Source organism: Vigna angularis, chromosome 3, assembly GCF_016808095.1.
Source record: "Vigna angularis cultivar LongXiaoDou No.4 chromosome 3, ASM1680809v1, whole genome shotgun sequence".
Taxonomy (NCBI): domain Eukaryota; kingdom Viridiplantae; phylum Streptophyta; class Magnoliopsida; order Fabales; family Fabaceae; genus Vigna; species Vigna angularis.
Window position 1 is genome coordinate 253,233 of NC_068972.1, and position 11,633 is coordinate 264,865.

The 11,633-nt window shown below is 33.8% G+C and overlaps 2 protein-coding genes across 3 annotated transcripts; both read left to right on the plus strand.

The window, feature by feature from the left end:
* The first annotated feature begins 893 nt into the window (after positions 1–893).
* Positions 894–5,245, plus strand: LOC108326441 (uncharacterized). Of its 2 annotated transcripts, XM_052874163.1 has the most exons (9): positions 899–1,359; positions 1,431–1,540; positions 1,854–1,910; positions 2,000–2,299; positions 2,724–2,971; positions 3,624–3,695; positions 3,801–3,930; positions 4,031–4,304; positions 4,750–5,245. In XM_052874163.1, exons 1-9 carry the CDS (start codon positions 1,063–1,065, stop codon positions 5,002–5,004), a joined length of 1,743 nt encoding a protein of 580 aa, XP_052730123.1. In that variant the 5' UTR covers positions 899–1,062; the 3' UTR covers positions 5,005–5,245. The 2 variants fall into 2 exon arrangements, with proteins under 2 accessions (XP_017415442.1, XP_052730123.1); XM_017559953.2 differs by having other exon boundaries at positions 894–1,359; positions 3,624–3,930.
* A 2,402-nt stretch (positions 5,246–7,647) lies between these two features.
* On the plus strand, positions 7,648–10,853 carry LOC108326609 (RGG repeats nuclear RNA binding protein A). The gene is made up of 7 exons (XM_017560202.2): positions 7,648–8,045; positions 8,552–8,861; positions 8,946–9,011; positions 9,126–9,258; positions 9,805–9,960; positions 10,069–10,125; positions 10,465–10,853. The coding sequence occupies exons 1-7, from the start codon at positions 7,877–7,879 to the stop codon at positions 10,642–10,644; spliced, it is 1,071 nt and encodes a 356-aa protein (XP_017415691.1). The 5' UTR covers positions 7,648–7,876; the 3' UTR covers positions 10,645–10,853.
* The last annotated feature ends 780 nt before the right edge of the window (positions 10,854–11,633 follow it).

Here is an 11,633-nt window from a genome sequence, read left to right on the forward strand (position 1 = left end):
AATGTTATAATGAGAATTGTGGTAGTAATTATAATTATAATTAATTGATATTAATGGTAATTGTCTCAAGTAATTCAAAAGAATTATTATGATATAATATCTGGAACATTGTAACATTGACAACAATTGTTACAAATTTAATATGTATAATCACAAAATGTTACTGATATTTGGAGATGATAACAAAATTCAATAGCAAATAACAACCATAACTATTCTGATGAAACAATTATAACTATTAAAAATGTACGATAATTACATAAATATGGATGAATTAAATTAACTTTACCCGAGTTTGAGATTCAATTCGACGATTAACCTGTTTACCAAATAATTGAAGTTGAGTTAAAATTTAATCCGTTAAATAAATGAGCTTAATTTGAATTATGCACAGTTATGGTTGCATCAATTGGATTTATAGAGAGATTTCAATGCTTCTCTGTATTAGGACATTCATCAATAATGTAATTAAAATATTAACACTTATTATAATTAAAATATAAATAGCTAAAGTTACATGTTTATGATAATTAAATAATACAATCGGTATATTTAAATTCGAAGTTATTATTGCCAACATGAAAACCCAAAAGCTTTGTTAAACTTATAAATAATTATAACGAAAGTATTAACTCATACTATGTTTTTATTTAACTATTTTTTATTTTCACTCTTTCATTTTATTTTATTAGTACGTGGACTCATGCTATTCACGAATGATAACCTTGCTTATTATTTTATGTATATGATAATATATAAAAGAAGGTTAACCTCCAAAAAAGAAAAAAATGGTTATATATAAAGAAAATAATTTTATTAAGGTTGTCTAAATATTTTTTAAAATAATTTTGTGATGTATTTGTAAGGTTGAATTGGTATACGTATAGTATACGTGTGGTGTGTGATGGAGAAGAAAAAAAGAGGAAAAATGTTAATTTGAATTGAAAAAAGGGTTAGGGCTTTTGGGCACGGCATCGCATCCCATCCCATCACACCCTACCGGACCGAATGCGCGAGAACGGTTGACCCGAAACCATATCATATCATATCATCAACACGCATATGGGAAGAGCGCTGTTACTCACCCACACCCACCTCTTCTCTCCCAAATCTCTGTTTCCGCTCTCTCTCCGCCACCGCCCCACCGCCACCGCCGCCGCCGCCGCCACCAAGAGGATTTTCCATTTCTGCCCTCCGCTTGCATGCCGCTCCATGGACGACCAGTCTTCTATCGACTCCGTCACCCAACGCCTCAGCAATCACAATCTCCATAGATTGAGCCTTCAAGATCTCAAATGGGACCATTCCTTCGTCAGAGAATTACCCGCCGATCCCCGCTCCGATTCCTTTCCCCGAGAGGTCTCTTCATCCTTCTCCTCCCTTTCCATTTCCGCATTTCCAATTCCTGATTTCTATGTTTCTCCTTTCAGGTCTTGCATGCTTGCTACACTAAAGTCTCGCCCTCTGCTCCGGTCGAAGACCCTCAACTTGTTGCCTTCTCCCAACCAGTTGCTGACCTACTCGATTTGGACTATAAAGAGTGAGTCGGTTACTTGCTTGCTCATTCATTCCTTCTGTGTTTATGTTTCTTAGCTATGTTGATCTTCAAATTTTCCATTCCATCGCAAACATACCTGCACTATATAGGACCAAATCTTTGCTCATAACACAGAGGCTGAACATCATAAACACTTTTAATTTCGGTTGTTATGTTACTTATGAGGATTGTATTTTGACAAAAACTTTTTTCACTCCGATTGGACTTCCTCGTTTTTTTTTCAGTCTCTTTTGTACGCAAAAGTCACGTGCTTTGCTTGTGTACCGATTAACCATTCTTGTTATTTGAGTTTCAGATTTGAGAGGCCAGATTTCCCCCTTTTCTTCTCTGGAGCATCGCCTTTAGTTGGAGCGTGAGTGCTGTAACTATGTCTGTGGGTTTTTGGGACTGTCGATAATGCTACAAATGCGCGTGATTGTGATTGATCCCTCTTCTGTACAGGTTGCCTTACGCTCAGTGCTATGGAGGGCATCAATTTGGTATGTGGGCTGGGCAGTTGGGCGATGGTCGGGCAATTACGTTAGGGGAGATACTGAATTCAAAGTCTGAAAGGTGGGAACTGCAACTCAAAGGAGCTGGGAAGACTCCTTACAGTCGCTTTGCTGATGGACTTGCGGTGCTGCGCAGCAGCGTCAGGGAGTTCCTTTGCAGTGAAGCAATGCACCACCTTGGGATACCAACAACTCGTGCACTCTGTCTTGTGACCACTGGAAAGCTGGTCACTCGAGACATGTTCTACGAGTATGCTTGCTGAACTTTCACTAATGCCTTTACGGTATACTATTGTTAAAATGTCCCGAACTTGTTCTGATAATTTAGAATTCCAGCCTCTGTTTAATTAGATGATGACCAACTTGGCAAGTTCTAATTTTTGAAATTCCAAGGTTCAAATAATTAAGGGTAGAGTTAATCCTTTTTTCTCCTATACAACTTAAATATAATGAAAATATTGTGTATGTTAGCATTTTTGGTACTTCTTGACATTTTAGTGTCATATGCTATGCGTAGTGGTTGCTGAGAGCGGGGGGAGGGGAGTTTGTGGGAGTTCAAGATGAATTTTAGTTTTATGTGATGAATAACTGGAATTTTACTTTGGTTTACTGATTTGTATCTTGCACATTTTAAAATTAATTACATGAATAAATTGTTGATATTGAACATGCAGTGGCAATCCAAAGGAAGAACCTGGTGCAATTGTTTGCAGGGTCGCCCAATCTTTCCTACGTTTTGGGTCATACCAAATACATGCCTCCAGAGGTGAGGAGGACCTTGGCCTTGTCCGTGTTTTGGCAGACTATACTATCAAGCACCACTTTCCTCATATTGAAAACATGAGTAAGAGTGAAGGCTTATCTTTCTCCACTGGTGATGAAGATCATTCTGTTGTAGACCTTACTTCAAACAAGTATGCAGGTATTATTAATTTTTTGGTAAAATTAATGGTGACTTTTTTTACCTTGAGATTTATAATGAAGGAAGCATGGTTATTCAGTTTGAAGTTTGATCTGAATAAACACTTTTGAGTGGTTATTTTGTAGTTTGCTTAAATTGCATGCACCAGGTAATTGTGAGCATAAGCTAGGTTATGTATACTGGCTTCTGCAATGTAAACAGAAAATTGACAAAATTATGGAAAAAATCAGAAGACTTTGTTTAAATGACCTTATTATGGTGAAATAATTCCTTATTTTTTTTTTCTGTTGTCAGTTTCTTGGGAGCTTTAAAAAAATCCCAAAAAAGAAAGACGTTACCTAACATGGGCCGAATCCCTTTCATAGATTAGTTCCTGAGTTTCAGAACCTAATATATTACTAAAATAACCATACGAGTTGAAACATGATGCTAGTTAAATAAGTTAACTCTGCCTGCCAACGTACTAAACGTAATAATTCCATATTTTAAGGCAACGAGATGTTACAGTTTAACCCAACATCCACACTAGTGAATTTTTTGAATCAAGTTAAGCTCATCTCTTCTGGATTATACTGCTGTCTTCATCATATTTTCATATGAAACTTGAATGCTGACTATGTATCCCTTCTATTTAATGGTGTTTTTTGGTCAGCATGGGTGGTGGAGGTTGCTGAGCGTACTGCTTCCTTGATTGCTAGATGGCAGGGGGTTGGTTTCACTCATGGTGTGCTGAACACAGATAATATGAGTATTTTGGGTCTTACGATAGATTATGGCCCATTTGGATTTTTGGATGCTTTTGATCCTAAATTTACCCCAAATACTACAGATCTTCCAGGTCGAAGATACTGTTTTGCAAACCAGCCTGACATTGGTTTGTGGAATATTGCACAGTTCACAACAACACTACAAGCTGCTCATTTAATAGATGAAAAAGAGGCTAACTATGCTATGGAAAGGTAGTAGTAACACTTATGCTATCCTTTTTTTTAACTTCAGAGGAGAAAATAGGATTGAAATTACCTTCGAATATTTCACCTGATTGCTGTTTTGTTTCAGATATGGAACAAGATTTATGGATGATTATCAGGTTATAATGACAAAAAAGCTTGGCCTTCCCAAGTATAATAAGCAGCTGATTAATAAACTTCTTACCAATATGGCTGTTGACAAAGTCGATTACACAAACTTCTTCCGAACACTTTCAAATATTAAAGCAGACACAAACATTCCAGATGAAGAGCTGTTAGTCCCACTAAAGTCAGTACTGTTAGATATTGGTAAAGAGCGTAAGGAAGCATGGACCAGTTGGTTGAAAACATATATACACGAGGTACGGTTATTTCATATCTTTTCTTTTGGTTAAGATCCACCTGTAGTAAAAGAAAAAAGGTATGTTGACTGATTTTGAGCGTTGATTGTGTCTTTTCTTCTCTTTATCTCTGGGTTTGCATTTGCAGAACCATCCCCGTTTGTTCTTTGATTTCTTTTCTCATGCCCAAAAGTTCTAGTTTGTTCCACTTGCATCACATAAATTGACTTTTACATTACTTACCCTGTCTAGCACATTTAAAAGTTTCAAGTGACAGAATCTTGGATCGATAGAGGTGAAATTCATGGTCCATTTATCTTTATTAGCCACCTATTTTGCAACCTTTTCCATTCAGATTTCAGAAGAACGAGCAACGACTGAGTTAATAGTTGACTTGCATATTATTGGGCTTTTGCAAGATATGTTGTGGTTTTGTCACCTAACATGATTACTTGTGGTATCGCAGCTGTCTACCAGTGGCATTTCGGATGATGAAAGGAAGACATCGATGGATGGGGTGAATCCTAAATATATACTAAGGAACTATCTCTGTCAGACTGCTATTGATGCTGCAGAAACAGGTGATTTTGGAGAAGTCAATAGATTGCTGAAATTAGTGGAGCGTCCTTTTGATGAGCAACCAGGAATGGAAAAATATGCTCGCTTGCCCCCAGCTTGGGCATATCGACCGGGAGTATGCATGCTTTCTTGTTCTTCTTGATAATATTCCGGATACCAGATATAGGTCAAAATCAAAACTCAAAAAAATTTACAAAAATGAAAACATAAACTCTAGGAAATAAGAGGGAAAAAAAATAGTGTGTTTGTATTATAGATTTAGTCTTTTACATGTTTTTCCTTATTTTCTATTTTTCTTACCGTTGTTTTTTTCTTCTTCTCATATTGTTCCCAAAACACTGCCCCGAGTATTGTATAACATGTACAATTCCAATTACGATAGTAACCGTCTCCAATTTAATAAAAACAAATTATACTCTTTAGAGAAAAATATTTAGTGATCGTTAAAATATGTTGAAGTATACACATTAAAAGAAATAATAATTTATTTATTTTGAAAATTAATTAATTTTTAAATGATTTTTAGAAATATATATTTAAATAAGATCATGTTAGATATTATTAAACTATTAAATATGATTGATATTATTTAAGAATTAAAACGATAATTTATCTAAAAGAAAAAGTATAAGTAAATATTATTTATAATACATTAAATAAATGGGTAAAAGAGTATATATATATATATATATATATATATATATATATATGAAATAGTATTATTTTAAGAAATAAAAGTAAAATTAAATATATTTTCCTAAAAGAAATAAATGAGTAAAATAAATAAATAAATAAATAAAAGAATAAATTAACTCTTTAGAATCATGTAGCATAACGAATAAATATATTAAAATAAATTAATAATGTCAAATAAGTAAACATTTATGTCAATAAAATAAAAAAGACTAAGAAAGCAAAAATCTTAATAACTTAATTGTCAAAATGAGTTGTAACTTGCAAGCCAATTCGGTCCACCACGTGTTTGAGTCGGGTTGGGTTAGTTAGTTTTCAATCCGGTTCACTTAAAATCCGGTTCACCTGGTTGAACCCGTGGTGAGTCGTGTTGACTCATAAATCCACCTAATTTAATTTAATTATTTATTATTTTTTTGTTTCAACATTATTAATTAGCATTTTTTATTATACTGTAGATGAGGATAAAAAAAGATGTTTTAAGAGAGAAAAATATTATAGATTTATCTAGATTCTAATATTTTAAATGGACAAGTGATACATAAATTATCAATATTAAAAACTTATTTGTTCTTGTTTTTGGATTACGCTTGAATTGTATGATATTTTTTTTTTATTTTGAATTGTCTTTGGAGTTTAACATCAAAGTGAAATTTATTTAGATTTAAATTAACAAAATTATAATTTTTTTATTTTAAGAAAAAACTTATAATTGAATGAGTCAGTGAGCCAACCATTTAACCCACCAACCCGTGGTGGGTCAGGTCGGGTTCAAATTTTGTCAGCTCGCTAATAAGGGAGCCAAGTTGGGTTGGTTCACTAAGTAATCAATCCTAGTGGGCCGAGCCCGGTTGAGTCGGTTACCCATTTTGACAGTTCTACATAAACATAACCAATTAAATAGAAATTATAAATGATAAAATTAAGAATAAAAATAATAATATAAAAGTATATTTTTATTTTTAGAATAAATCAATCTAAAATTAAAATAAACAAATAAAAGGATAAAACATGTAGTTACAAAATAAATATAAATAAAAAAAAATTAACATGTTAAATAATACAAAAAAATAATTTTTGAAATATGTCAACAAAATAAACATAAATAATAATGTAAATTTTTATATAATTTTTTTATTAATTTTTTTATATTATAATAATCTTGCAATGTTTTTGAAAAACTTTGTTTTTAATTGCAGGTATTTTTTTCCTTCAAATACGCTGTAATTATTTTAAATATTTATTTTATCTTCTCTTAATTTTATGAAAAATAAAATGTATGTAATGCACCAAATAATGTTTTAAAGTATATGTAATCTATTAAAATTAAAATTGTAGTCATTAATTTTCTTCTTTTATTTTCGTTTTTTTTAATATTTCACCTCTGAAAATACTCTGATGATAAAGAACTGTAAAAATATATTCATATTGACTCTGGTTAAGCAGTCTATGTCCACCCCATCCATACTTAACAAAATTAATTTGTGTATAGAAAGACTTTAACTTTTTTAATTTAAATTTCTTAAAAAAACTCGAGATTAATATAATTCACTATAATTTTGTATATTAAATACAAGTATTTTTTTTTTTGTATAAAAAGTAATTCTATTGGAGTAAGACAAAATCACACGAAGAAAAAAAGTATTTTTCCAGAGCAATTTAGAACAATTATATAACATAATAAGATTCATTGGAATTTGGTGGTTGGTAATATTATTTATATCTGTAAGATTTATAATGAGCAAATGAACAAAATGAAGAAGGGTAGAAGCATAAATTTCAAAGGATCATAATCAAATCAAATCATAATATTTAATTGCTTTTGGAGGAAACATTAACTAATTTTACAATGGTTAGCAGTCTTTAATAATCTCTAAATGACCAAATAAATAAGAAAAAGATAATGAATTGAAATATTTAAACTAAAAAAAGGAAAAGGAATATCACATTTAGAATAGTAAAGATTTTTAAATGAAATATTTAAATAGAATCTTAGTTATTTTTGGACACATTAATATTCCAGGACAAACATTTTTTTTTTTGAGAAGCCCATGAAGGACTTAACGTTGCGTTTCAGTGCTTAATAAATTGGGTATTTGGGTTTGGGATGAGGCTCTTCTCTTGTTACCACAGGGCGGCTAGGGTTTTACTTATCTTTTTTTCTCTGTTGTGATCTGTTTTATTTCTTACTAGACTTCACTGAGAAATTAAGATGGAAGAGTTGTTGTTGATGAAATGAGATAGGGTTTAGATTGAGATTCTGATTGAATTGGCGTAACACATAATTAGGGTTCTGGATTAAAGAGGGATCGGTGACCAAAATGGCAAGCATGAACCCTTTTGATTTGTTGGGTGATGACGCAGAGGACCCATCTCAGCAAATTGTGGCTGAGCAGCTCAAGGTTGTCACTGCTGCTCCTAAGAAACCTCAGACGCAGCCCAACAAACCTGCTCAGCTTCCTTCCAAGCCAACCCCTCCTGCTCAGGCTGGTCTGTTTTCTTCCCTTCTTCTTTTACTTTTGCATTGGAATGTGCAATCTAACACATTCTTTTGCGGTTTTCCTTCGGTTTGAAATGTTTGTACTTGCACTCCTTCAATCTGCATCTTTGATTTGATTTTCTTTCTGCAATTTGTCGATTTTCGTTTTATTTGGGTTGGGATATAATTAAAGCGGGCGATAAGGGCTGGTGTTCACATAGCCGGATAATTCTTTATTGGTGTTGTTTGCACACCGGGGGCTTTGAAGTTCTTTGAATGGATGGAAGATTTAGTTCTGATTGATTCTTAATTAGGATTGTAGTTTTTATTGAGAATATTTTTCTCATTTCTTAATATCAATTTTTCAATGGTAACCGTTGAAGTCCATGAACATGGTTTATTTATGATCCCCTGAAGTCTATTTTTTTGTTTGTGTTACTGTCCGATATCTTATGTGCTCTCTGTTGATTTGTTGTTCATTTATGTTTTTGTGTTAATTTTCCTTTTCTTGTAATAGTGAGGGAGGCAAGAAGTGACTCTTCACGTGGTGGACGTGGTGGTGGACGTGGAAGTGGACGTGGTCGTGGCCGCGGAGGCAGTGGTTTCAACAGAGACTACTCCAATGATGATAATTCATTTCCTCCCCATGCTGGTCAAGGTGCTCTTGATGGAGAGAGTGGGAGGTCTTCAGAAAGGTCTGGCTATGGTGGGCCTCGCGGTCCTTATCGTGGTGGTCGTGGGGGACGTGGAGGTTTTGGTGATGGGGAAGCTGGTGAAGATGGGCAACCACGACGAGTCTATGAACGTCGCAGTGGGACTGGACGCGGGTGAACATGATACTTGTAGCATATTTCTGGCTTGTTGAATAGACTTTTCGCTCATGTATTTAATATAGCTTGTTCTATTTGCAGAAATGAATTCAAACGGGAAGGTTATGGGAGAGGGAACTGGGGACTACCAACTGATGAACTTGCCCAGTAAGCTCTTCTTTTGGGACCCTGCACTACCCTCTGCACATGATTTCTGCTTAATACTATTTTGATGGATTTTTATTGATGCTTGTTCCTTTTCCTCTTTTGAATTTTACTTAGGGCAACTGATGAAGTAAATGAAACTGCTAAGAATTTTGGCGAAGAAAAGCCTTCAGGTGATAACGATGTTGCTGCTGATGGAAACAAGGAGAATCCTGCTAATGAGGCTGAAGAAAAAGAGCCTGAGGATAAGGTGATTGTTCAATTTGGTTTCAAGTGCTTTGATTTTCTCTTCATCTGCTTTTGTATATCGTTAATTTTGTTTTTTACTTTTTCTGTGGACTCTTTTGTTTCAATTATATAACTGACCTAAAATGGAATCATCACTTTGCATGTGACCATCGATGTAAAGTGAGTTACAAATTGTAGGAATGATAATCCAATAAAGTTTAGCTTTGACTTTAAGCTATGGGTTCTCACTCATTGCTTAGGATGCTTTATTCTTTATTTGTTTTTGTACTAATGTTATTTCTGTGCACATCTAAATCTTAACCTTGGGTTTTCAAAATTCCTGTGATAGTTCACTCGTTATTTATACCTCGGCAGAAGAAAGTCTCACTTTGATTATTTTCTTTGATTAAAAATTGATAATTTTCCTTTTCAGTTTTGGGTTACATCTGCTATTGTATCCATGTGTATTTTTTAACAATATACTCTTTTATTTTTATGATTGTATGTGGAATTTCTTGATTAAAGCTGGTTTGTTTTAACGCTGAATTGTATTTTTCCTTTTGGATAGGAAATGACTCTGGAGGAATATGAAAAAGTACTAGAAGAGAGAAGGAAGGCTTTGCAAGCACTTAAAACTGAGGAGAGAAAGGTGGATACCAAAGTTTTTGAATCCATGCAGCAGCTGTCAAACAAGAAAGACAATGATGACATCTTTATTAAGCTGGTGAGGTTTATGACTTTATGATTCCATAATTTTTGTTTGTAATTTTCATATTTAATTTTTTGTATAGCTTATGATATCCTTGACACTTGGAATTTTTCTTCTTTGAAGGGATCTGATAAGGATAAGCGCAAAGACACTCTTGAGAAGGAAGAGAAAGCCAAGAAGGTGTGACTTTGTTGCTCTTGTCTTATCTTTACTGGTGAATTACGTCATTTCTGTTTGTTTTAAATTGTCACGACTTGTACTTGTCTCCTTATTGATTTTATTTTACTGCTTGTGCTATTTTTTCATTGGATTGTATGGATTATGGTTGGAAACTCTTCTATTTTTTTTGTTGTTTTTGCTTCCATTTCATCCTTGAGATGATCTGTAAGATTGGCAGCTTAAATGTGGTATATTTCTTCATTATTTTTGAATGTTGTGCACATGACCCTGTTTTTTTTGTCTTTTACATACATTTTGTTGACTTTATCCCATTCTGTTTATTGGATTTCATGCTACTAGTCTGTCAGCATCAACGAGTTTCTGAAGCCACCAGAGGGTGAAAGCTTCTACAGCGCAGGTGGACGTGGGCGTGGTCGAGGACGTGGTGCAAGAGGTGGTTATGGTGGCTATCCAAACGCCAACGTTCCAGCTCCATCAATTGAAGATCCTGGGCAATTCCCTACTTTGGGTGTCAAGTGAGCATTTCAGTACTGTGCTGACATTTTTATGTACCTTGTCTCAATTTTGGTTCTCTGCTTTGAAGCAGGAAAAAAAACTATGGTAATTGGATTTCCTGTATGGGCAGGTTTTTAATTTAATTTAACGTCTTAAAATGTAAATTTAGATTGTTTCTTTGTGCCCCTTATTTCCTTATATAGACGAAACGCATCCCCTGTTGTTATGTTTTACTTTTAGGGTCATTTTGCATTCCGGCTTAGACAAAACGAGGCTAGACCCCCTTTTCCTCGTATTTTAGATTGAACGCGCTTCTTTTTCTTGAATCTTTGTTTCGTATCAAGAACAACGCAAGGCCCATGTCAACAATATTCATTAAGTTCTCTGTTCAAAACCGGACAGCACTTTAAGCGTTTAAAAGAATATTGTTGTTTATTAATGGTTTAGTTGTCAGCACTTGCATTGACAGGCCCATCTTCTTTTGGAAAAGGATTGGTGGACATTAATTTCCAGTTAACAGTGAGTAAAATAGGAATGTGTGATATAATTTTGGTGTAATAGAAAAAGATGGGCAGAAATGTTAGATGTTGATAGTGTACGTTATGTGAAGTTCTGTATCCTGATGTGTCTTTCGTATGCTTTTACTTTCTTCTTTTGTACTAAAAAAATGTCCTCTTTTGTGGCACTAATTTGAAAAGTGAGGTAGGGTGGTCACTGGCCATTCAGCTACCCAACTTTGTACTATTATTTTATCTGTTTTTATTTTTTTTAAAAAAACAAAATTGCTTATAAGTGATGTTTTGAAAAAATTTCTTCATTGTCTACGGCTTAAACTAGCAAAAGCTGCAGAATGGTAAACTAGCAAAAGCTTAAATTATAAAGCTAGATTGGGAATGATTGAATGGGGTGGCATAGGTAGCCAATTGGATACATTGTAAAATCGATAAATTGTTAATCTTTTAGAAGACAATTTATCTGTTGATTACCATAGTAGTGAGTTAACTAGTAGTATA

What these genes read in the sequence shown, in the direction of transcription:
- LOC108326441 (XM_017559953.2), top strand. Translation starts at nt 1,063, where the DNA reads ATGGGAAGAGCGCTGTTACTCACCCACACCCACCTCTTCTCTCCCAAA. An exon ending in CTCGATTTGGACTATAAAGA is followed by an intron (nt 1,541 to 1,853) that starts GTGAGTCGGTTA and finishes TTTGAGTTTCAG; the next exon opens with ATTTGAGAGGCCAGATTTCC. An exon ending in TGAAAACATATATACACGAG is followed by an intron (nt 4,305 to 4,749) that starts GTACGGTTATTT and finishes GTGGTATCGCAG; the next exon opens with CTGTCTACCAGTGGCATTTC.
- LOC108326609 (XM_017560202.2), top strand. Translation starts at nt 7,877, where the DNA reads ATGGCAAGCATGAACCCTTTTGATTTGTTGGGTGATGACGCAGAGGAC. An exon ending in AACCCCTCCTGCTCAGGCTG is followed by an intron (nt 8,046 to 8,551) that starts GTCTGTTTTCTT and finishes TTCTTGTAATAG; the next exon opens with TGAGGGAGGCAAGAAGTGAC. An exon ending in CGCAGTGGGACTGGACGCGG is followed by an intron (nt 8,862 to 8,945) that starts GTGAACATGATA and finishes TTCTATTTGCAG; the next exon opens with AAATGAATTCAAACGGGAAG.